Source organism: Mchenga conophoros, linkage group LG3 (genome assembly GCF_057382185.1).
Source record: "Mchenga conophoros isolate Kocher_MC1m ecotype Shallow Benthic linkage group LG3, M_conophoros_male_GT1.1, whole genome shotgun sequence".
NCBI lineage: Eukaryota > Metazoa > Chordata > Actinopteri > Cichliformes > Cichlidae > Mchenga > Mchenga conophoros.
In genome coordinates this window covers 30,658,027-30,683,333 of record NC_140528.1, presented here as the reverse complement: position 1 = coordinate 30,683,333, position 25,307 = coordinate 30,658,027, and the positions used below count along the sequence as shown (strand labels likewise).

At 40.2% G+C, this 25,307-nt stretch overlaps 1 protein-coding gene across 2 annotated transcripts; it reads right to left on the bottom strand.

The window, feature by feature from the left end:
- Nucleotides 1–200: 200 nt before the first annotated feature.
- LOC146578113 (protein NLRC3-like) lies at nt 201–22,742 on the bottom strand. 2 transcript variants are annotated; one of them, XR_014890001.1, is made up of 11 exons: nt 22,689–22,742; nt 21,453–21,578; nt 19,655–19,893; nt 14,376–14,417; nt 11,301–13,092; nt 10,955–11,128; nt 10,509–10,682; nt 10,151–10,324; nt 2,565–2,730; nt 654–700; nt 201–278 (listed from the first exon to the last, which is right to left on the bottom strand). XR_014890001.1 is itself a non-coding variant. In XM_085257703.1 (10 exons), exons 2-10 carry the CDS (start codon nt 21,539–21,541, stop codon nt 2,546–2,548), a joined length of 2,877 nt encoding a protein of 958 aa, XP_085113829.1. In that variant the 5' UTR covers nt 21,542–21,578; nt 22,689–22,742; the 3' UTR covers nt 710–2,545. The 2 variants fall into 2 exon arrangements, 1 of the variants encoding a protein (XP_085113829.1); XM_085257703.1 differs by lacking the exons at nt 201–278; nt 654–700 and adding an exon at nt 9,530–9,537 and having other exon boundaries at nt 710–2,730.
- Nucleotides 22,743–25,307: the final 2,565 nt, after the last annotated feature.

The window sequence follows — 25,307 nt, the reverse complement described above, 5'->3', positions numbered from 1 at the left end:
GGACTGGTCATTGAGTCCAAACACACAGTCATTACTGCTTCCTTCCCTTCTGATTCTTCTGTAACTCACTGATATATCAACGTTTTCTCTCCACTCGACCTCCCAGTAACAGCGACCAGTCAGACCATTTCTACACAGCAGCTGCCACTTGACATCAAATCTGTCTGGATGATCAGGATATGACTGAACCTTCTCCACATGTGTCACCTTCCTGTTGTTGTCAGACAGTTGGAGCCTTTTGTTTACTGTGTTTGTGTCAATTGTGAGTTGGCAGGAATCTGACGGAGAGAACAAACACAATCCAGCTGCAGTTATTGATCCATCATCTGTTCATTGATTGTGTTGAGATTTAAATATATATTTTAAGGCTTATTTGCTGATTATATTGTTTTATGTATAAAAAAAAGGGCCAGCTTTGAGACAACTGGCCTTTGGGGGCTGTGCAGGGGTCTCTCTTCCAGAAGATGATTGAATAAAACAGAAATATAAATGTTTTGACCACTATGACTCAGGTTTTCTCTGTTCTATCGTGTCTAATTGACACTTTGATGATGACTCCTGACATCAGAGATGTGAATGAGTGATGTGACAGTTTGAAGATGGTTGAATGTGTGCTGCTTTGTTTTCATGAATCACAATAAAAACACACTTACACTTCTTCAGACCTGGTGTCAACCATCGGACTCCAGCAGGCTCCACCCTGAAAGGAGGAGGGGGGTCAGACCAGCACAGTCAGCATGCACACATGGACATTACATGGCTCTCATACACATGAACATTCACAGTGTTCATCAAAGTGAAAGCTCGGAGGAATGAATTGTCTGTGGTGTCTGTTTTTGTTAACAACACTCTGTATCATCTGCCTGAAGAAAGAAATGCGAACAGTTTATCTCCATGATGTGAAAGGTCTATAGAGATGTTTGTCCCATTTCCTCATTCTGGACCTTTCCAGGTCCTGGATGGAGGAAAGACAGCACAGATGAGCCTCTCTAAAGACCTTATTGTCTGTTGCTTCATGACTGAGGCCAACAAGACAGTGACGGAAACAGGACAGGAGTGGATGATGGCCAATTTCTCCAGACTGCACAGGGTTATATCTTTGTATTAGTTCTGACACATTCATCAACACCATATCTCGAGTCATTGGAGAAAATATCTGAGTAGAAAAAGGTCAGATTTTTACTGTAAAAACCACAAACATGTTTAACCAATCATTTTCAGAACTTGAAATGCTCATAGAATTTGTGCATTTTAAAAAGTGATGCATACGTTTTGCAAACAACATGCAACTATTTCCCTAAAAATGCAGCCAAGGCCTCAGGTGGTTTTATATAAGCATTTCAAACTTCACTATGTCACAACCCGGCTCAAGGACGTGACAAGCAAGTGGGATAACACATACAGTCTTTTAAAGGCTGTCAGATATTTTTAATGAAAATAAGGTGAAGAAAGTTTAACACAATTTAAATGATATAGCAGCCATAACAAAAGCGCCGAATGAACACGATGGATGCCAGACAGAGAGAGATTCAATCAAGGTGGCTTTATATGCTGGGACTGGCCTTCTCAGGTGTGCTGCGTCTATAATTGGGTCAGCTCAACCTACCACTTACCTGAAAAAGACAGGCAACAAGAAAAGCAAAACACAAGGCCAGCCCACTGGCTGTCACAACTAGTAGAACTGACACACAAAACCAAAGAATGACTACACTACACACTAACTGTAGCACACACAACTGATACAACGTCCATTTCGTGGGCAGGAAAGGAAAATTCCTTTGTTATGTCATTATCAATTAAGTACAAAAAAGGCAGGGGTGGATTTGAGGTGTGGTGCTTGCATTTGGAAGAGTTTGCTGTAAACTAGGGGTGGGTGGTATAAACGGTAAACTGTAGAAACGATATAAATTTGGCGGTAGAGCTTTTGACTATACCGCTCTGCCTCGATAGCGTATGTTGATGGTGTCATCAAGCTGCGCCTGTTTTGGTTCAAAGCATCGCATCATCTGCAAATTATGCCAGGCCACAGTAATGGCAAAGCGACAAAGCAAGTTTTGGAATATGTGGAAAGCCAAAAACTGCGCTCCTTCCACTTCCCTACCATTGAGTCATTAATGTTACATACCCTAAAATGAAGGGATTATGTTAAGAAAATGCTTTCGTTTGTCACATTTTTATGCAAGCTTTTTGTTTAAACCAATGAATTAAAGCTGAAAGTCTGAACTTCAACTGCATCTGAGTTTTTTTATTTAAAGTTCACCGTGGTAACCCAAAATTGCAAACTGTTGTCTCTGTCCAAATATTTATGGACCTATTTGTAGGTCTACTTTTAATGAAACTCACAACATGACTTATCTGTTATCATGTTCCTGCAAACAGGCTCCTTGGAGACCCCCTACACAAATATCCATGTACTATCCAGCTAGACTAGTGTGTCTGTCCCTGAAAATATTCCTGCATGTGTGATTGTTCATGTCTCATCTGCAGGAAACAAACAGGAAGTGAGTGAAGGACACAGGAAATGTTTCCAGCTCTTTCTCCTCTATCAGACATTCTCTCCATACCTGAGAGTGTCCAGTCTCCAGCCTGGATCCTTCAGTCCAGCCGACAGAAGCTCAATTCCTGAAGTCCCTGGATGATTGTAGCTCAGGTCCAGCTCTCTCAGATGGGAGGGGTTGGAGCTCAGAGCTGAGGCCAGAGAAGTACAGGCTTCCTCTGTGATCAGACAGACTGCAGACACACAAAACAACAATCCATCTGTCAACAATCATTTTCTGTTTGTCACATATAATAACATCTGTCCATTTACATGCATTAAATTTAACTTTATTTATAAGTGACAATTCCCAAAAGACAACAGCAGTCATCTCAAGCTGTTTAACAGTGTAAGGTAACAGCAATATACTACAATATTAGAGAGAAAGCCCCAACTATCAGACTATCTACTTTGAGCAGTACTTGGTGATGGTGGGAAGGAAGAACTCCCTTTGACACAAAGATCCTCCCTGTGAATACAGGCTCCAGGAGGAGCATCTACCATGACTGGTTGCAGGGTGAGGGGAAAGAGAAGAGATGAGCTCAGAGAGACAAGAACAAAATACAAACTAGGGAGAGAGGAGACAAAAGTTAAGGACATGCAGTAGTGACATATAAAAGCATCAGGAGTGAAAAGAGGGGAGTGGAGAAGAAAGCAGAGCATCATGGGAAGTCCACCAACAGCCTTAGCCGATAGCAGAATAACTAAGGGATGGTTCAGGGTCACCTGATCCAGCTCGAACTATAAGCTTTATCAAAAAGGAAAGCTTGAAGCTGATCTTCAAAGTAGAGAGGGTGTCTGTCTCCTGAACTCAAACTGGGAGCTGCTTCCACACCAAGTCCAACATAGCCAGGCTGAGTCGTTATATTAGTCCAAAGTAAAGTCAGAAAGTCATTATTTGTGTCACATTTTAGTGGAAATGTAGAAAAACTATCCAAAAGTTATTTCTAAATCTGATATTAAACAGTTTAAATGGTGAAAAAAAACTGTAAAGAAAAGAGAAAGTCAATTAAAAAAAGAGAGTCGATAAAAGGCTCTTTAGAGGGTCACCAGTTTAAAACTCAGACTTTTAAACTGGTGATTCTCCTTCTCTGCTCCATTTCGTCTCTAGACTTCCTGTTCCTATGAGGGATTTGATTAGCTGAACATCCTTCTGGCCTTTCTTTAGTTCTTTGGGTGCTAATCAAAGGAGAAAACACACGGGTCATGTGACGTGACATAAGGAGCGCTCTGATTAGTTGGGATTCACAAACTATGGTGCTGTTTGCAAGCTTAGCTTTGCAGTGCCAAGAAGATCTCTTAAATAGGGATGAGACACTCAACACTGACGTTTCCACAGTTTGGAGCTTCTAAAGTGCAGATGTTTGGAAACGCTGCGCCGTGGTTCAAACAGTCAGATCACGTGATTCCGGCTGCCACAGGTAGCATACCTGCTGCTTTCAGGCATTGCCAGGCTCAGGAATTCCAATTTTTGATTGGCTGGTCTTTTGGACTTTTTGGGCCTTGTAATGACTGAATGAATGCTTTTCATTCAGAGAGAGAGCCACACACTGTCTGTAACATCATTAGAATATCTCAGTAAAAACACCACCTCTCCTTCAAGGACTAAATCAAACAGGCACCAGTTTTCAGCTCTGTCTGCGCTCTACTTCTTTCTACTTTCTTCTTTTCTACTTTCAACAGAAAATATGATTTACTGCAATCAGGGATATCATCCTCACTGTCAGCAGTTTATTTCTACACACAGTGTGTGAGTAGAAATAAAGAAAATATTGATACTAAGTAAAGTAAAGTAAGTAAAGTAAAATTTTATTTATATAGCACCTTTCAAGATAAAATCACAAAGTGCTTTACAGAGGCAGAAAACAGACATTAAAATCTAAAACAAAACAAAATCAACCAAAAGCGAGTTTAAACAGATAGAAAAAAAAGCAGTTAAAAACCTGAGTCCACAGATCTCAAACTTAGAGGGAGCGAGTTCCAGAGTCTGGGAGCCACTGATACAAACGCTCTGTCACCTTTTGTTTTTAACGTTGTATGCGGGACAGCCAGCAACCCCTGGTCACACCAAGGTTCCTAATGGATGATTTAATATAAGAAGCAAGAGGGCCTAGATTTTTAACCACGAGGGGAACAAATTTCTCAGGAGCAAAGACAATGACTTCCGTTTTATTAGCATTTAGTTGAAGGTAATTACCAGCCAGCCAATCTCTAACGGAATCTAAGCAGGACTGCAGGATTTAGAGCTTAGAAACATCAGGTGGCCTAAAAGAGATATATAGCTGAATATCATCTGCATAACAATGATATGAAATATCAGAGAAACAGCTGAGAAGTTTCAGAAGAGGGAGTAAATACAACAAAAACAATAATGGTCCCAAGACAGAGCCCTGAGGCACCCCATAGGCAAGAGAGCTGACGGAGGATCTGAACTTAGAGGTAGCCACAGAGAAAGATCGATTTGACAAATAGGATTTAAACCATTCCAATGCGGTACCCAATACGCCCACCCAGTGGTTTAATCTATCTAACAAAATAAGATGATCAACAGTGTCAAAAGCAGAGGTCAGATCCAGCAACATCAAAACAGTGCACTCTCCAGCATCATAATTCATCAAAATATCATTAAACACTCTAAGAAGTGCAGTTTCGGTAGAGTGAGCCTTACGAAAGCCAGATTGAAGTTTATCAAGAAAGTTGTGCTCATCTAGAAAATCCGTGAGTTGCTTGGCCACAACCTTTTCTAAAATTTTGGCAATAAAAGGCAATTTTGAGATGGGTCTGTAACTGGAAAGCAAAGAAGGATCTAGTTTAGGTTTTTCAAAAGTGGGTGAATGACAGCACTTTTACAGTAAACAGGGACCTGACCAGAGAGCAGAGATGCATTAATAATTTTAAGAACACTAGGACCAATAGACTCAAAAATTTTTTTAAGTAAAGACCCGGATAAAATATCAAGGGGGCAAGAGGATGATCTCATTGAAGTGACCAGCTTCAACAACTCAGGTAAAGACACTGGTGAAAATCTTTCAAATCTGACAGGCTTAAGTAAAATCGGAACAGGCAAATGGTACATGGAGGGAGAGATTTTGCTCCTTACATTGCTAACCTTTTCAACAAAGAAGGAAAGAAATTTTTCACAGTCTTCATTCGAAGAAATGGGGACAGCAGCAGAAGCTGGAGCAACAATATCCCTAATAGTGTCAAATAAAACCTTAGGGTTACCTCTTCTCCTAGAGACTAGGTTTGAAAAATAAGCAGCCCTTGCATCACGAATTGAAGCGTTAAAAGAAACTAAAAGGTCTTTTAAATGAAAGAGATGAACCGGTAAACAAGTCTTTCTTCACAAACGCTCAGCTTTACGACAGACACGCTTTAAACAGCGAATGCTGTCGTTTATCCAGGGCGAGGGTTTTGTAACAGGGGCTAGTCTAGTTTTAATAATGCAAATATTATCGATAATAGAAAGACATTAATTATTAAAAAGATTTGTTAATAAATCAACATCATTAGAAGCAGGCAGAACCAAATTAAAAACGTCAGAAAATCACTCTCTCCTTAACTAAACACAACTCCCCCTCTTCTCCCATCGCTTCACCTGCAGGCAGTGACAAGATGGACACGGCAAATCTCTGTTAACAAGTTTCCGCGCATTGCCCCGTGCGTGTGGCTGGACGGCGTCAACGTGTTAACGAGCTAACCATGCCAATGCCGTGCAGCCTCAAATCCTTTCATTCTCTCAAAAGTTGACAGCGCGCCTTATGCATGAATTCTGGTTGTGCTTGATGACTGCGAAACGATTTTATGTGGAACAATGCGCTCAGCAATCTGTCAAAAAAAATTTAATACGACTTTGGTAAGCTACAGAGCTGCACCGCTTGATGGCTTGTCGGAGCATTACGGCTACTGAGGCGCCTCGAGTAGTAATACGTACTGTGCTTCAACGTAATATTACAGTATTGTGTGTGTTTAAGGACCATAAATGGCACCTGTTAAGAGACATGGTTACGAAGCGGATTTCAAACTCCAGGCTGTCAGTCACGCAGTTAAAGTCAGGAACAGAGCAGCTGTGAAATCTGTATCTTTGTTATTATGCTCAGCGTTTCTTAGTTTACATTTTGAATTGTGAGCTTTTTGTTATGCACAAAAACAATGTTTTCTTTTATTTATGGAGCATTATTGTTTAATAAATGCTTAGTTTATTTTTGAGTAGTTTTTTTCATGTACATCTATGCTGTATGTTAATAAAAGTGCCTGTGTGACATCTGGGACACAGCTTTGAATAAGAACTCTTTTTGTTCCTACTTTATGGCTTTAAAAAAAAAAAATATCGAGACATATCTTATATCGCCATCCAGCTAAAAAAATATCGAGATATGAATTTTGGGTCATATCGCCCATCCCTAGTTCAGAAGATATTCAGCAGAGGACGACTTAAAGATATGCGTGAAATTGACGCTTATGATTGGTCAGAATTAGCATCTGAGAATGTGACAAATGCTTACTGTTTTAGAAAGAAAGAAAACACATACAGAGAGGGAAGTGATGGAAGTGAGGCAAAAGGTACATGTGTCACGCTGTAGGTCACGTCAGGTGGAAAAGAAAAGTAAATGGTATCTTATGTCTGTGAAGGTTCTCAGTCATCCAGGTCATCGTAGTCGTAGAGCATGGAAAGAAAAGTGTCTGGACCTCTTTAAGTTGCTTGAAGACGTTTCACCTCTCATCCGAGAAGCTTCTTCAGTTCTGTCAGAAAGAAGCTTCACCTCTCATCCGAGAAGCTTACTCGGCTGCCGTATCGCCAGAGGGGTGATACAGCACCCTCACGTCTGTCAGTCTGCCCCAGGGCAGCTGTGGCTACAACTGTAGCTGCCTCTAACAGTGTGTGAATAGTGGAACACACCCATATGCGCTCAATGTCAGCACATTTACAACACCCTCACAGTGCACATAGACATATAGGTCACACACACTCAAGCTCATACACGCCTGCTAATATTAGTTAATATGCACACACATAGTCAGAATTATGAAGCGTTACACCACATATCTTTTTTCCTCTTTAAACAAGTGTCTAGATTCTCTTCACCCGTAAAACAAAATATCCAGCGTACATCATTAGCCATATACACACAAATATGGGCACACTAAGTTTTATAAATTGGTAAATGTAAATGAAGATGGCACCAGAGAAAAGAGGTTAAAGATATTTAAGCAGCTCAAAAAACTAAAGGCAGATGTTGTTTTATTACAAGAGACTCACAGATGTGTCACAAGTTTAAAAGAACTTAAAACACCTGAGTTTCATAATGTGTTTGCCTGTTTTAAATCTAGACAAAGGGGAGTAGAGTAAAATTGTTGATTTTATAGTATGCGATACAGTTATAGATCCAGAGTACAGATTCTTAAATATTAACCATCTATACTTAACAAAAAGTTATGTATTTTAAGTCTATATGGCCCAAATGTTGATGATCGCTCATTCTTTCACAGATTTTTTAGTGCATTCTCTGAACACCTAGACTGCTTTTTCTAGGAAGCGAACTCAACCTTGGACTGAATGAAGAAATGGACAGGCTAAACACAGCAGGAACTCAGCGCAATTGGCAGTCCACAAATATAATCAAACAGTATATAAGCGCCTTTGGTCTTTGCGATGTATGGCGCTCCCATCACCCCAACAGTAAGGAATATACTTTCTTCTCACATGGTTATCACTCCTACTCTCGTCTGGATTATTTTCTAGTCAGCAGCTCACTGTTAAGTAAAAATTCAGACACTAAACTTCACCCTATCGCTGTCAGCCATCATGCTCCTGTATCTTTAACACTAATACATAAGAAGAACACTAAGAAGAAGTAAAAGCTGGAGGTTTAATACATCAGTACTCAAACATAAAGACTTTATTAAATATTTTAAAAAAGAGTGGTCTTTATATTTAGACTATAGTGACACTCCTGGAACATCAGCATCTGTTCTATGGGAAGCAGGGAAAGCTGTGATGAGAGGTAAAATAATTTCTTTCTCATCACATAAAAAGAAAAAAGAAAACAAAAATATACAGGAACTAGAAAAAAAACATCAAATCCTTAAAAAAAAGAAAGAAAACCCTACATGTCAGACCAAGATCAGGAAATACTGAACAAAACACGCGAAACAAAATTAGAATTAAATTAAATTATTAATTTAAAAATGAATAAATTCCTAAGCAAAGACTTCCCTTGCAGAATTTCGAACACAATAACAATTTTGTTATTCTTAGATAATCAAACAAACAATATTTTAGGGATTTCTACGAAACTTTATGTTTACCACTAAAAATGAAATTCATCAGTTTCTTGACAATGTAATTCTTCCAAAATTACTAGACAGTGAAGCAATAGCACTGGATTTGCCTGTGACACCAGGGGAACTCCAGGAAGCCCTGATAAGTATGCCTAATAATCAGAGATGGGCAGTAACGCGTTACTTGTAACGCGTTACTGTAATCTGATTACTTTTTTCAAGTAACGAGTAAAGTAAGGGATTACTATTGCAAAATCAGTAATTAGATTACCGTTACTTTCCCGTAGGAACGCTGCGTTACTGCGTTACTAAAACCGTGATTTTTTTTGCGAGAATGTCTCATGACAGTGACGTAAGCAAGTGCGACGTTGGTGACAGCAGCTGTGTGCAGATCAACAATGGATAATATATCGAGTGCGGGAGAGAGTATGAGCGTGCAGCGTTTAAAGTGTGGAAGTACTGACCTTACTTTGAGTTTGATTCCATAAAAAGTGACAAAAACATTAGCGTCCATCGTGCGTGGGAAGAAAACTTCTTTTTACAGCGAAAAAAAACCCTAAACTTCCGAGCAAGCACCGAGTAGCTACGACGTAATGGGAAACTCACAGAGACACTCGCGCGGATTCTTCAACTGACCGCAGCACACCTGCACCAGGGTAACCCTCCGCCTACCCTGCTCCTGCTTTACAGGTGAAAATAGAGCAAAAGGACCGCTGAGTCTTTGACTTTATTTATTTTCTGCTGTGTTTTACTTGCATCTGTTTGAAAGAGTGAGTGAAAACACAAAAAATATTTTATTTTATGTGCTGGAATGTGTAGAAAATAGGTTTAAATGTTAAACTAATTTATTCAAGTCAGAGAATGTTGCATATAATTAAATGTTTTGCTTGATGCATAAAGTTAAAAGATTAAAACTGATAAAACAAGTTAAAAAAAAGAGACTTTTCCATTTGATTACATTTTGTATGATGGATTATGTAGAAAAAGTAGAATTGGGCTGAAAGATCTATCACTTTATCACCTCTTCAGGTTGTAAATCGTGTTTTTAAAAAGTAACTAAGTAACTAAGTAACTAAGTAATTAATTACTTTTGAAAATAAGTAATCAGTAAAGTAACGGGATTACTTTTTTTGGGGGAGTAATCAGTAATTAGTTACTGATTACTTTTTTCAAGTAACTTGACCAACACTGCTAATAATAAGCCTCGAGTTCCAGATGACTTTCCTGCAGAATTCTACAAATAATTCTGGACAATTCTGGAACCTGTATTACAAAGAATCTTGCAGGAAATCAAGGAAAAATGATCATCTGTGGAAAAGTTGGAATCCTCACCTGAGAGTTTCCACTGCACACTGTGAACTCTTTAGTCTAGCAGACAGAAGCTTTACTCCTGAATCCTGCAGGTCACAGTTACTCAGATCAAGCTCTCTCAGACTAGATAACTGGGAGCTGAGAACTGAGGACAGATCTTCACAGATTCTCTCTGAGAAGTTACATCCACTCAGTCTGAAAAATAAAAGACAGTCTATAAAACAAATACTCTGTAAAGCTTGTTAATACTTTTCACATTAAATCTTGTCTTTCAATTTTCATAGGAAACATTAACATACTAAGATACAACATCATATGGATGAACTTAGCTTAAATATTTAATTAATAAATCTAAAAACAAAATGTAATTTGATCTGACCTCAGAGTATTCAGTTTACAGTTTAAACTTTGTAGTCCAGCAGACAGAAGCTTCACTCCTGATTTCCGCAGGTTTTTGATACTTAGGTCCAGCTCTGTCAGTCTCAATGACTGTGAGCTGAGAACTGAGGACAGAGCTTCACAGTTTTCCTCTGAGAGTTCACAGATGTTAAGTCTGAAGATAAAAACATGAATAAAGATTATTATTAAACAGTAATCAAGGTGCAATAGCGTATTGTCTTGTGCTGAGCAGGTTAGTAAAACTTTAACTTAAAAATGATTAAAAATGCTATGAAACAAGGATAACTGGATAAAGTTTACCTTTACTGGTTAAATTGTTGATTATTTTTTTCGGTTTATATAAACAAAAAAGACATCAAACATATAAGCAACAGAACTAAACAGTTGAACTAAACTGTTGAATTAAACTAAACAAGTTGATCTGACCTCAGAATATTCAGTTTGGTGTGTGGACTCTCCAGTGCAGCACACAGAAGCTTTACTGCTGAAGCCTTCAGACTGTTGGTACTCAGGTCCAGCTCTCTCAAACGACAGGACTGGGAGCTGACCACTGGCAACAGAATTTCAATGCCTTTTTCTGACAGGTTACAGCTGCTCAGGCTGAGAGAGAAAGGAAAAAAAGAGAAAAGAAGATCATAGGGAAACCACTACCAACTGAGCTAATAATAATTGTTACTATTTTTTATGTTTTCGGCATTTCTGATTTATTTCCCATGATTTTAAGATTTTTACTGATTATAGGATTTTAAGTGATGAGTTCATGTTTACTTACAGAGCTTTTTTAGAGGCTTTGACCACTGGCAGCATTCTCAGAAGAGCCTCCTCTGAAGCAGAATATTTCTTGAAGTCAAACACATCCAGATCTCCTGATGACAGTAAGATGAAGGTCAGAGCTGAGCACTGAGCAGGAGACAATTTACCTGTGGAGAGACTTCCTGAGCTCCTGCCCTGCTGGATCTCCTCCACTAGAGAATGATCATTCAGTTCGTTCAGACAGTGGAGCAGATTGATGCTTTTCTCTGCAGACAGATTCTCATGGAGCTTTTCCTTGATATACTGGACTGTTTCCTGATTGGTCTGTGAGCTGCTTTCTGTCTGTGTCAGCAGACCTCGTAGGAGAGTCTGATTGGTCTGCAATGAAAGGCCCAGGAGGAAGCGGAGGAACAGGTCCAGGTGTCCATTTGGACTCTGTAAGGCTTTGTTCACAGCACTCTGGTAGAAGAAATGTAGTTTGTATTTTGTTCTGAGGGTTTTAAATAAGTGAGTTGTTTCTAGATTCAGCAGATTAATTCCAGAGTTGATGAAGGTCAGATGGACATGAAGAGCAGCCAGAAACTCCTGAACACTCAGATGGATGAAGCAGAACACCTTGTCCTGGTACAGTCCTCTCTCCTCTTTAAAGATCTGTGTGAACACTCCTGAGTACACTGAGGCTGCTCTGATATCGATGCCACACTCTGTCAGGTCTGATTCATAGAAGATCAGGTTTCCTTTCTGCAGCTGATCAAAAGCCAGTTTTCCCAGAGACTCAATCATCTTCCTGCTCTCTGGACTCCAGTGTGGATCTGTCTCAGCTCCTCCATCATATTTGGCCTTCTTCACTTTGGCCTGAACCACCAGGAAGTGGATGTACATCTCAGTCAGGGTCTTGGGCAGCTGTCCTCCCTCTCTGGTTTTCAGCACATCCTCCAGAACTGTAGCAGTGATCCAGCAGAAGACTGGGATGTGGCACATGATGTGGAGGCTTCGTGATGTCTTGATGTGGGAGATGATCCTGCTGGCCTGCTCCTCATCTATGAATCTCTTCCTGAAGTACTCCTCCTTCTGTGGGTCAATGAACCCTCTGATCTCTGTCACTCTGCCAACACACTGTGGAGGGATCTGATTGGCTGCTGCAGGTCGTGTGGTTATCCAGAGGCGAGCAGAGGGAAGCAGTTTCCCCCTGATGAGGTTTATCAGCAGCACATCCACTGAGGTGGACTCTCTAGGGTCAGTTAGGATTGTAGTTTTTTGGAAGTCCAGAGGAAGTCGACACTCATCCAGACCATCAAAGATGAACACAACCAGGAAGTCTTCAAAGCTGCAGATTCCTGCTTCTTTGGTTTCAGTAAAGAAGTGATGAACAAGTTCCACCAAGCTGAACTTTTCCTCTTTCAGCACATTCAGCTCTCTGAAAGTGAATAGAAATATGAACTTGATGTCCTGGTTGGCTTTGTCTTCAGCCCAGTCCAGGGTGTATTTCTGTGTTAAGAATGTTTTCCCAATGCCAGCCACTCCCTTTGTCAGCACTGTTCTGATTGATTTATTTCTTCCAGGTGAGGCTTTAAAGATGTCTTCTCGTCTGATTGTAGTTCCTAGTCTGCCTGGTTTCCTGGATGCTGTTTCAATGTGTCTGACCTCATGTTCATCACTGACCTCTGCAGTCCCTCCCTCTGTGATGTAGAGCTCCGTGTAGATCTGATTCAGAAGGGTTGGGTTCCCTGCTTTTGCGATCCCCTCAAACACACACTCAAACTCATCCTTCAGGTTACACTTGAGTTTAAGTTGACAGCACTGAAGAGTCTCTGAATTAAAAACAGTATTTGAGATGATTAGTCTACTATGGTCTATAATTTCTATATTTATTTATTTGCATCTTAAATTTGTTTCAATTCATTAGATGTTTGGTTAAATATATGTTGTTCTTTTGAATTTCACCAAAACATGCTTTGTTTATTAAATATTTTATTTTGTGTTTTAATCTCCTGCCTATGTGATCTGAGTCTGTGTGTGTTCGTGTGCGCTGTGTGGTGATGTAGGTGCAAGCATGTGTGCCCCGGTCACAGCTCCTTTCAGCTTGACCGAAGGTAAGTCACTGCCACGTTGCTCTCAGCTAATGAAAATTTATCAAGACCAGAAGCTGCAATCTGAATATATCCAAACTGCTGCATTTTAATCTGTTGTTAACTGACTCAGTCAGTATGAGTTTTGCAGAGTGCTGAGTTTGCTAATTTCAGGTATTTTTTTTAATGAGTATTAGCTCGAAGATTCAGCTTTAACATTAGCTCTAACATTAACATTCTTCAATATTAAATATGATTTACCTATCTCTAATAATGGGCTATGTACCACAGGCCTTCTAGCTGGCTGTAATTAAACCTTTACTCAAAAAGCCATCCATAGACCCAGCTGTCTTAGCTAATTATAGGTCAATCTCCAACCTTCCTGTCATTTCAAATATCCTTGAAAGAGTAGTTGTCAAACAGCTAACAGATCATCTGCAGAGGAATGGTTTATTTGAAGAGTTTCAGTCAGGTTTCAGAGCTCATCACAGCACAGAAACAGCTTTAGTGAAGGTTACAAATGATCTTCTTATGGCCTCTGACAGTGGACTCATCTCTGTGCTTGTCCTGCTAGACCTTAGTGCAGTTTGTATCTTATCTATCTAATAGTTTGTTCATGTAAATGGAGAGTTCTATTCATACGTTTTTTTCTTCCCGCTGTTGCCAAAGTGCTTGCTCATAGGGGGTCATATGATTGTTGGCTTTTTCCCTGTATGTATTATTGTAGGGTCTACCTCACAATATAAAGCGAGTTGAGGTGACTGATGTTGTGATTTGGTGCTGTATACATAAATTTAATTGAATATGAACCATCCTCACGTGTCATCTGAAGCTCTGTATCCATCAAGAAATCTAGTGAACTAAAGAGACTATTAAACCAACCAGATGTTCATTCAATAGAGCTCGGACTTTTGTCGTAATGCAGAGCTGAGGCTACAGAGAAACCAGAGCTCTGTTTAATCACATCAGGCTTTATGTGTTATGGACTTATCAGTATTTCCTGAGACCAACTACTGAATTCTTACCTTCTGATGAAAGTGATGAAGCTGCCTGGGCTGAAGGACTTCCTGTTGGAGGAAAGTTCAGCTTGAGTAATAAATTTGTCTTCGAAAAAATGTAAGTATGATATTTGTACTCAATTATTTGAGAAGGAAAGACAAAATAAAAAGTAAGACTAAAATACATTTATAAAATAAGAATGACAATATGAGATCCAAGATGGCGTCACAAATGGATGCCCTAGTACTTCAGTGCGCTACTGCCGTCTTGTTTTTCTGCATAATTTGTGTGTCTGGACATGCTTCTGGATATCCTTACACCAGAGAACTACAGGACTAACACACTTTTGTTTTTTTTCCAGTATTTGTCACATCTGCGATGGATTTACTACAGACTTTGGACACAATGAGGGCTGCTTCTAACAGCTTGGATGAGTTTAGAGACACTGTCACCTCCACTTCTGCGAGGATAGCATTGTGCCATCATGCACCACGGTGAGTTATAATAATGACAAACACTAGTTTACTCCTAAAATCAAACAGCTGTGGCTAGAAAAGTGAAAGGCGTTCAGATGCGGAGTCAGGGACTACTACAGAGGTTCAGTAAAGAAGTGGACACTGCTAAACACCAGCATTTTGAAAAGACACATCAGATCTCAGATAACGACTCAGCCTCTGTGTGGAAAAGGAATAATTTAGGAATATCACTAACTACAAGCCTAAGGCTACGTCCACACTAGCCCGGATAGATTTGAAAACTACGTTTTGATATGAAAACGCTCCACATCCACACAGTCATTTTCAGTTGTTTTCACAGAATTGCGCGTCCTCGTTGACACGGCCGAAAACGCTTACGTTCCAGTACTGCACATGCGTGAAATGCAAGAAGATTCAACCTGCCTCATTTCTGTCTGGCACTTATTTACTTTCTGGCTCTTTGAAACGTCGGGGCAACATGTCAAGGAAAAGCACCGAGTTTTTTTTTTTTAAATGGACTAACAATGAGGTGGAGTTGTTGCTGCGAGAAACACAGAAGTACAAAGTTGCAAAAACGAGTGAAAGTTAAAAAAATGTGAAGAAAAGCTATCTGAAGCATGTACAAACTGATATTAATCTTTAATAGGGCTGTCTAAATTGACAGCAAAGAAAACAAATGCTGTATAATTCCCTCTGCTATCTTAGTTTAATTGGTCACATGACTGCATCATATGACTAACATGCGTCATCATTTTAGAAAGTCTCAATTTTTCGCTGTCCACACTGCGATGCGAAAGCTCCGTTTTAAAAGAATGCATTTTCGAGAGCATTTTCAAAAAGCTGTGTTTTCTTTCGGGGAAAACGACATCTCAATGTGGATGTGAGGCCAAAACAGAGAGAAAACAAGTGGACGTGGCCTAAAACCCCCCACTCCACTGATGACTTGCTCTTGGACAACGCCCTCAACGACTTTTACTGTCGTTTTGATGAGCCGTCAAGCACCTTTCATACCCCCACCAGCCCCAACAATAGGGACACTTTGGACACTCATCACCCCACCTTCCCCTCTCCCCCACCACAGAGCCATCACTACAACCAAAGACTTCACCCACAACACCCCCCTTCTCATCCCACACCTATGAGGATCTCACACCACCTTCTCCCACTACAAACCTTCATATTCATGAAGCAGATGTGAGGAAGTAGTTTAAGAGCCTGAATGCTCAGAAAGCTCCTGACCCCTGTCACTCTCAGAGACTGTGCAAATGCAAATATGCCTGCTTCAAGTCCTCCACCACAGTCCCTGTCCCCAAGAAGCCAAGGTTTACTTGAATAAATTACTACAGACCTGTGGTTCTCACATCCGTGGTCATAAAATAATTTGAGTGCCTGATCCTCTCCTATGTCAAGACCCTCACGGTCCCCCTGCTTTTTGCATACAGTGCCAACAGGTCTGTAGACGATGCTATCAAGATGGCTCTACGCCTTAACCTGCAGCATCTGGAATTCCCAGCAACCTATGCCAGAATCCTGTTTGTGGACTTCAGCTCTGCCTTCAACACAATTCTTCCAGACCATCTCCAAGAAAAACTTTCCCAGATAATTATACTTGATCCCATCTGCTGGTGTTTCACTGACTTCCTGACTGAAGAAGAATGTCTTGGACTCCCGGACCATCATCACCGGCTCCCCCCAGGGCTGTGCTCTTTGTCCTCTGCTCTTCTCCCTGTACACCAACTGCTGTACCTCCAAACACCAGTCTGTCAAGCTAATTAAGTACCCATCGCGCCTTTGAATGAACGATAGTCTATAGCAGACTTTCCCAAAGTGGGGGGCGCAGAGCCATTGCAGGGTGTGCGCGGCATGAAAAGGAAAAAAAAAAAAAAAAGAAATAAACAACAACCATGGGGCTCCCACACAAACGCAAAGCAGGAGATGAAGCATCGCTGAATATGTTTCCAAACCAACTTCATTCTAAGCCAAAGACTAGAAAATATGGTGAAGCATATCTGCCCTTTGGCTTCACCTGCACAAGTGCCGAGGTAGGTCTCCCTGCAGGATTGGTTTTCCCTGCATCGGGAGCAGCGCTGGGCTCTCCAAATCACGGACAAACAGAATCCCACATTCTTGATTTTTAGTTCACAAACACTTCTTGTAATGACTAACTACTCCTGACATTTTGGAGATGTTAGCTCTTTATACAGTAAAGTTACAGCGGGATACAAATAACATCAGGCTGATCCTGCCACAGTTTGTTCCCTCGGTTCAAATCACAAACAGTCTCTCACAGTCTCTCACAGCTGTTTATGTTTTTAAACCCAGAGATGCATTTTTTGAAAAATGTATTGATAGCAATGTTGAATATTATTACACATGAAAAAACAACTACATGTAAAATAATCACACTGTGACGCCTCTGCCTTTGTAAATGGAGGGACAGTAACTGCGTGTCTATATGTAAGCCTGTAAAACCTGAAGATAGAGACAAAATACTGTTAATCCGACTATCTGCCATTCTGCAATTCCTCTCATGTAAACAATAACGTGGCGCACAGCTGACGTGAAAAAAGGCACGTACCTTTAACATTGTGTGAGGAACTCTGTATTCCTCCTCCACACATAAACGCAAAAAATGAGTTTTAAAAAATCTTTGTTTTTGGTGATTCAAAACACCGTTTACGTGGACGAAACAGCTGCGTTTTCAAAAATACCCGTGTAGGTGCGGACATAGCGTAAAAGAGTTAGTAGTTTATTTTCTTACTACCTGTAGATTACTTGTATTTGCTTAATTGTTTACTAAATGTTTGAGGTATGAAATAAACCGCAATTGAGCAAAATATGGGTGTGTGTGGTTGGAGGATGTGTTAGTGCGTGCATGTGTGTGTGTGTGCGCGCACCGGTGGTCTATAGGATAACTGCTAACTGCAACAACAATACATGGTTAAAGTGGAACAGCGAAGCACAAGTACAAAAGCAAAGGGGTTGTCACATGATTCGGAAGGCATTCTGGGCTCAGCCAATCAGAGCCAGAGGATTTCGTTACGCGGGCATTTGCTCATAACACGGGCAGAAATATTGCCGTTAAGTGCCTTCTTAACTTGAATTTTTCGTTAGATGGGATATTCGTAAGTTGGGGTTCCACTGTATTTGAGAAGTGAAATGAAGGTTATTGGATTTACAGAAAGTGTGCAATAATTGCTTAAACAAAATCAGGCAGGTGCATAAATTTGGGCACCACAAAAAAAGAAATAAAATCAATATTTAGTAGATCCGTCTTTTGCAGAAATTACAGCCTCTAAACGCTTCCTGTAGGTTCCAATGAGATTCTGGATTGTGGTTGAAGATATTTTGGACCATTCCTCTTTACAAAACATCTCTAGTTCATTCAGGTTTGATAGCTTCCGAGCATGGACAGCTCTCTTTAACTCACACCACAGATTTTCAGTAATATTCAGGTCTGGGGACTGAGATGGCCGTTCCAGAACGTACTTGTTCTTCTGCATGAATGCCTTAGTGGATTTTGAGCAGTTTTTGGGGTCATTGTCTTGTTGAAAGATGCATCTCTGGCGCAGCTTCAGCTTTGTCACTGATTCCTGGACATTGGTCTCTAGAATCTGCTGATACTGAGTGGTATCCATGTGTCCTTCAACTTTGACAAGATTCCCAGTCCCTGCACTGGCCACACAGCATGATGGAACCATCACCACATTAAACTGTAGGTAGCAGGTGTTTTTCTTGGACTGCTGTGTTCTTTTTCCTCCATGACATAACACCCCTTGTTATGCCCAAATAACTCAATTTTAGTTTCCTCAGACCACAGCACCTTATTCCAGAATGAAGCTGGCTTGTCCAAATGTGCTTTAGCAAACCTCAAGTGTCTCTGTTTGTGCTGTGGACGGAGAAAAGGCTTCCCCTGCATCACTCTCGCATACAGCATCTCCTTGTGTAAAGTGCGCCGAATGGTTGAACGATGCACAGCGACTCCATCTGCTGCAACATGATGTTGTAGGTCTTTGGTGCTGGTCTGTGGGTCGACTCTGACTGTTCTCACCCTTCGTCGCTTCTGTCTATCCGAGATTTTTCTTGGCCTGACACTTCGAGCCTTAACTTGAACTGAGTCTGTGGACTTCTATTTTCTCAATATGTTCCTAACAGTGGAAACAGACGGCTTAAATCTCTGAGGCAGCTTTCTGTGTCCTTCCCCTAAACCATGATGGTGAACAATCTTTGTCTTCAGGTCATTAGAGTTGTCTTGAGACCCCCATGTTGCTGCTCTTCAGAGAAAACTAAAAGAGGAGGGAAACTTACAATTGACCTCCTTAAATACTCTTTCTCATTATTGTATTCACATGTGCATGTAGGTCAGGGGTCACTGAGCTTACCGAGCCAATTTCAGTTCCAATAATCATTTCTAAAGGTTTTGGAATCAATAAAATGACAACAGTGCCCAAATTTATGCACCTGCCTGATTTTGTTTAAACAATTATTGCACACTTTTTGTAAATCCAATAAACTTCATTTCACTTCTCAAATACCACTGTGTGTGTCTCCTATATGATATATTTAACTGACATTTTTTATTGGAACAACCAACGATTTATACAGGAAAATAATGACTATTAACAAGGTTGCCCAAACTTTTGCTTTCCACTGTATATATCAATCTCAGCACTTTTAAATTTTATTTAAGTGTTTGTCTTACAGCATGTTTTGCACTAAGTACTGCAGCAATTTCCTAATCTTGTAAACCTGCTCAACTTTAGGTAATAAATCCTTTCTGGTTCTGATTGTGTCAGCAGTGTTTAATGTTTCATTTTTCTCTTACTGACCTCCTTTCAGCCTCCCTAAAATCGACCTCGCCACCTCCATCACATGGTCTGAATACACCTGCACCATCACGTCTACTGTTTTCAGTCTGTCTGCGTTCTCCAGCTGGCACTTATAGATTTTAGGGAAGTCAGCTCCAGGTTCATACTGCAGGTAAAAGTGGAAAATCTTCAGCTCCTCTTCTCCCAAATTCTTCAACATTTCCAGCAGCTGCACTGGTGAGGGCTTCTCCATCTTTGATCTGTTAAACATGAAATCATGTGAACAGTCACAGTCTCTATCACATCTACATTTTACTAATTTAGTTTCAAGTTTTATTGTCATGTACAGATCCATAATGAAATTCTTTGGCTCGTGCCCCTCAGCTCTACATGAGCAGAGAGAGAGTGTGCAGTTATATTAAGGAGAGAATAACAGAAATTACCAGTGGTAATAATAAAAGACAAAAGGAGGGGAAAAAATTATTAAATATTAGAGAATTTACGACTAGTTGGCATTTACAAGTTTCTGCAAGAATTTTACTAAAGAAATGTAGTACAGTGGAACCCCGACTTACGAAATTAATTAGTTCCCGAGGGTTCAGTGCCTTCGTAACTTGAATTTTTTGTGAAACGGGTATTCTTAAGTCGGGGTTCCACTGTATATTGCACAGCTGATTAACTGTTTGATCTGGATTATTTAGGTTTTACATTTTTTTTTCCTGGATGGATTGTTCTGTGATGGGAATAACATCACAAACTGAATAATAAAGAATCAACAATAAGACCTGATACAATAAGAACTAACCCCAAAAAACCAAAGAATCATTAAAAGAGAATTGTGCAGAAATAAGTGTGACATGTAACTTTAATCCTAACACTGCTGTTAAAGAGTTATACCCGAGGATGTTTAACGTGAGGTTTCTAAATCAGGAATCTGGTACCAAGGAAATCATTATAACAACATTTACAATATAATCATCTGATGATGGGTTAACTCTGTTCCTTGGAGATATTCTCAGGTTCCCGTTGAATCTAATGAGCTAGTTCTCCTCTGTCAGAGCAGACAAACACAAGTATTAGCTGAGCTTAAACTTAGGCCACTCACAGGCTGGAGCTGACCACTCGCTCTAAAACACACAAGTTTCACACAAATCCCAATAACTCAGAACATCTTTTTTCTGGTTTCAGTTGGAAATGTCTGACGCTCAAACTATTCATCCTCGTCTATCCAGCACCACCTGAGACATCTGAGTGGAAGTTCCTCCCTACACTGTGTTTGAAGCAAAGCACAAAGGAGACACCTGCTGGAGCATCTGCAGGTGTCCTACTCAGCCTCTTCACTACAGAAACACCTCCTACAACATCACCCTTTACACTCTGACTGCTGTGTTCGTGGAAACACTCCAACACACACATATGAACATAGAAATGTGTGTGAAACACAGCTGAGCTGACATTAAACATGATAGAGGATTTATTCACAACAACATTTACACACACATTACCTCTTTGCAGGAGATAATACCTATATGAGACACAGTTTATGATTCAAATGTTAGAGATCCTGCGGCTGCCTTTGGGGTGTGCAGGGCTCTCTCTTCCGGAAGATAATTAAATAAACAATTATAAATGTTTGACCACTATGAGTCGGTTTTCTCTGTTCTATCATGGGGACAAAAGAATCTGGGTTCAATAAGGTCCAGGTTCATGTTTATGTTTAGTTCCTCGTTTCTTCCTGTGAATAATGATGGAGCAGTGATGTGAGTGCTGAGCTGTGACATGGAGAAGAGTCATGGACAGTTAGAGATGGTCATCTCACCTCTGAGCTTTGGTCTGGCTCTCATGTTCCCCACACAGAGTGCTTTTAGAGGGAGGGACTCCCTCCTCTCTGTCCTCACACTGATCCATGCTGCTCAATTCACATCAGCTCACACACACTTTCTACCTTCACCTGCAGAGGAAACACAAATCATTCACATGCACATCAACTGTAATCCTGCTTTCCATCATGTGTGCTGTCCAGATATCAGCTGCTGCTTTCCTGCTTCATCTCAGTGTCAGCTGGATGCAGTCAGACAGCAGTGTGAGGCAGAGGAAGCTGCCATCAGCTGCTCTGCTATCAGTCCACTAGATGGAGCCTGAAGCACAAACGATGCATTCACTGACACACATGGATTTACTGGAAATGAGAACCATTTAGTAATCTCTCATATGTGTGTATATATATATATATATATATATATATATATATATATATATATATATATATATATATATATATAGTCTCATGAACAACATTAACTAATTGTTATTTACTAACTAATCTTATATGACTGTTCAGTACAGAAATGAAGCCCAACAATCATGTTTTACAGTCCTGTGGTCTCAGCCTCAGATACTCAACTAATCAAAGTGATGTCAGAACAAAAATGAATGACTAACAAAACATTTTCTCCTTCATTTCTCTCACACAAAGCTGTATGTAACGTGTCTCGCGGTTAGTATCATGGTTTGCTAACATCGATACACGAGCTGCCTCATGTTGCTTCCAGGTTGGGAAAGAATGAAAAGATAAACCATTTTCAAGCTTATTTTCTTGCTGGTCGTGCGATCGAACATTGCAGCCGACCACACAGCAAATACGAACCATGGCTGTTGTGTGTGCCTTCGCTCCCTTTTCACTTGCGCTAGACCCCTAAAATGGCGGATCGGGCCAAAATCCTTTCAACGCCCACCCCCGTGACATCACGCTCCAAAGCCCTATACCGTCCCATTTCACGAGCCTCTCACTTCCGCACTTCTCGTACTGATAGTACGCACCGTACGTAGTACGCATAGTGCGCGTACTTCAAGCGCGTTGACCCTGGATTGGGACACAGGAGCGTCAGCTTCAAGCGAGCCATCACTATCTGAACTATCGAGCGGTCTCTCTCTTGAATGGAGGGACCGGAAATAAAAACACACAGCTTGTTGTGAGAAGAAATCAAACATGAGCTGAACAAACAGTAAAGTTCCTAAAAACAAACTGTTAAAGGAGGAAACAAAGCAAACTTACGGTTTCTTCACACACACCAACAACAAGCTCCACTTACTTCCTGACAGTTTAGCTGCTTCCTGGAAAGGAAGGCCTTCACCTACGTGCAGACCGATTTTCACAATAAAAGCACTCTGTAACTAAAGTAACGTCACACTGACAGTTTGTGACTTTTTAACTTTGTGCTGACAGAATTAAAGTAACTTGGTGTCACTTCTTCTTTCCCGTTTCTCTGAGCAGTTTCAGCTTTGACTGAAATAATCATACCGGTAATTATCAGCCGTTGTATTAAAGGATTTATCAGTTTATTCCGAAAATCAACAGGAATCTGGTGCTGATCAAAGAATTTCCTTTTAATGGTTGACATTCAAAGCTTTAAATGGACTTACCAACTTGCTACCTGGGACGGTTTTAGAGGCCAGTCGCCCCGATTGACTCTTACTTTGAAAGGATGGTGTCACCTGTAAGAGCCATTTACACTAAAACTCATTAATACTCACATTCATTCATGTTTCACAAAGCGTTCAAAAGGAAAAAATTTAACTGCAGGAGATTTTATTAAAGTCATTTAGCAGACTCAAAAATAATAATACTCACAGAAACGTAATCAGATTGTAGGACCCATATGAGTTGTTCCTTTTTTGATTAAGTGGGTGGGTTTAAATGGACTCACTGTATTGGTGCACGGGTGTGGGGTGTGAGTCATGGGTGTGTTAGGTGATAAATGTGGTTGCACTCACCTAGTGGTGGCCAAATGAAGCTTTCTGAAGCTTGTATTGAAAAACGGTTCATTACTCGAAGCTTTTCAACACAGTCCTCTCTGGTGACATCTGGTGGCCAAAAATATGAAGAGCAGCTTGAATCCACAAAATAAAACCAACCGCTTCATTATGATTGCCCACTCTACAGAGTGGAGTTCTGTCTGATATTGGGCCTCCGTTGTGTTGCTTTGAACGTGTATTTTTTGGTGGTTAAGAAAATGTGTTTTATTTGTTTAATAAATAGTTTTGACCAGTAAACTCTCCTTGTTTAAACATGCACCATGGTGTGGTCTTCCTTTGCTTGTGACTTCTTGATGTTGGTAAATACAATAATTGAAAAATACCACGTTACATATATATACATATAATAATGTAAAACACATTATGGAGTAGGCTTCTGCTGTGAGGTCTTGCCTCCATGCACGTATGCAATTAATCGCATTTATAAATAATATTATATTAAGGAAGTTTTCCCAGACATATTTTTGACCTGGGGGTAGAATTGATTGTGAAATGGAAAAGGAAAATGCTTATGAACTTGCAAATTAAAAACATGATGCATTGACGGTAACCCTTTTTCATTTTTATTTAAAAAGAGAATTTGTTCCACTGTGCGATGGCCGAACCTGTTCCTTTTCGTGGAGATCATTTCTCCTGCCTTAAGGAAAATCCCTTCACATGGCCCAGAGGAGGCTGGAGTGCAGAGAAACTGGTAGAGATGCAGTTATACAGTCTACCTGGGCCCCACAAACTATCAGCTAAAGAGAATAAAGAAATTCAATTGCTGCACATTTGGCAGACTAACATTTTCAGATTAATTAAACAATAAAATATATATTTTTACAACATTACATGTAAAGAGTCAAGTGGAAGTTTTTCTAAAGTTATTTAATGATATTTATATTATGGAAGCAGATTTTTGACATTTTACCTTTTTCCCGTTTTCAGATATAATAAACACGCACAAAACAAAAGCAAACGGCCAGAACACAAAGCTGGAAAACCCACCCGATTGACAAAAATCAACTCATAATTCTCCCAAACAACAGAACCTCCTCTATTCCTCGCTGGCTCCAAATCTCTCAGTGGAATGATCAGTGGTTCACTATCTGTCACCATCAAAACACTCCACAAATCCCGCGAATGATTCGCTTCCTTATAAACCATTGAATCAGACACCGAAGCAGTTAGGTTCTAAATGAAGCTTCGGACGTCACTGATCATGTGACTCTGGCCAAACGAATCAAGCTTCGACACAGTGCTTCTGAAGCAGTGTGTTGATTTTTGTGACACACGCACCGGAGCTTCAGCTTCAAGCGGATCATCACTACACTCACCTGTTCTCCAACCTGATGTTGATGAACATCAAGGTAGGGTGAGCATGAGTTAAAAACCTTCTGTTAACCGCAGCTTGAGCGCAGCTTGAGCGCAGCTTGAGCGCAGCTTGAACGCAGCTTGAATCATTTTGATGCGTTTTGACTGTAACTTGATGGTTTATGTTGATTAATGGTTTTCTTTCGTTTTTGATCTACTGCAGAATATTCTTATAAAATCCCAGGCCAGGAAAATCACCTTCATGTTTTTCTGTGTTTTATCCTCAGCTACTTTGACTCAAAGACATCTGCTGTCATGCTTACACCTTTGATAAAGTGTCAGCTTTATTTTTATAGATTCAAAATTACGGAAATGTACTGATGCATGATGTGAATTATAATATTTCTGACTGTCTGAGGCATTTCCCCGATTTGAATCAATTCTAGAAATCAGAGCCCTAACAGTTACACAATCATACCAAAACTCTGTCCTGATAGTTTTGACTTTCTCTGAGACAATATTCAGAATAAATAACCACGAAAACAATTTATTTATTCAGTTTAGA

Coding starts and splice junctions, on each gene's coding strand:
- LOC146578113 (XM_085257703.1), bottom strand. CDS start 21,541: ATGGATCAGTGTGAGGACAGAGAGGAGGGAGTCCCTCCCTCTAAAAGC. Junction 19,894..21,452: donor AGCCAGACCAAAGCTCAGAG/GTGAGATGACCA, acceptor CATGTTTAACAG/ATCAAAGATGGAGAAGCCCT. Junction 11,129..11,300: donor AAAGCCTCTAAAAAAGCTCT/GTAAGTAAACAT, acceptor TTTCTCTCTCAG/CCTGAGCAGCTGTAACCTGT.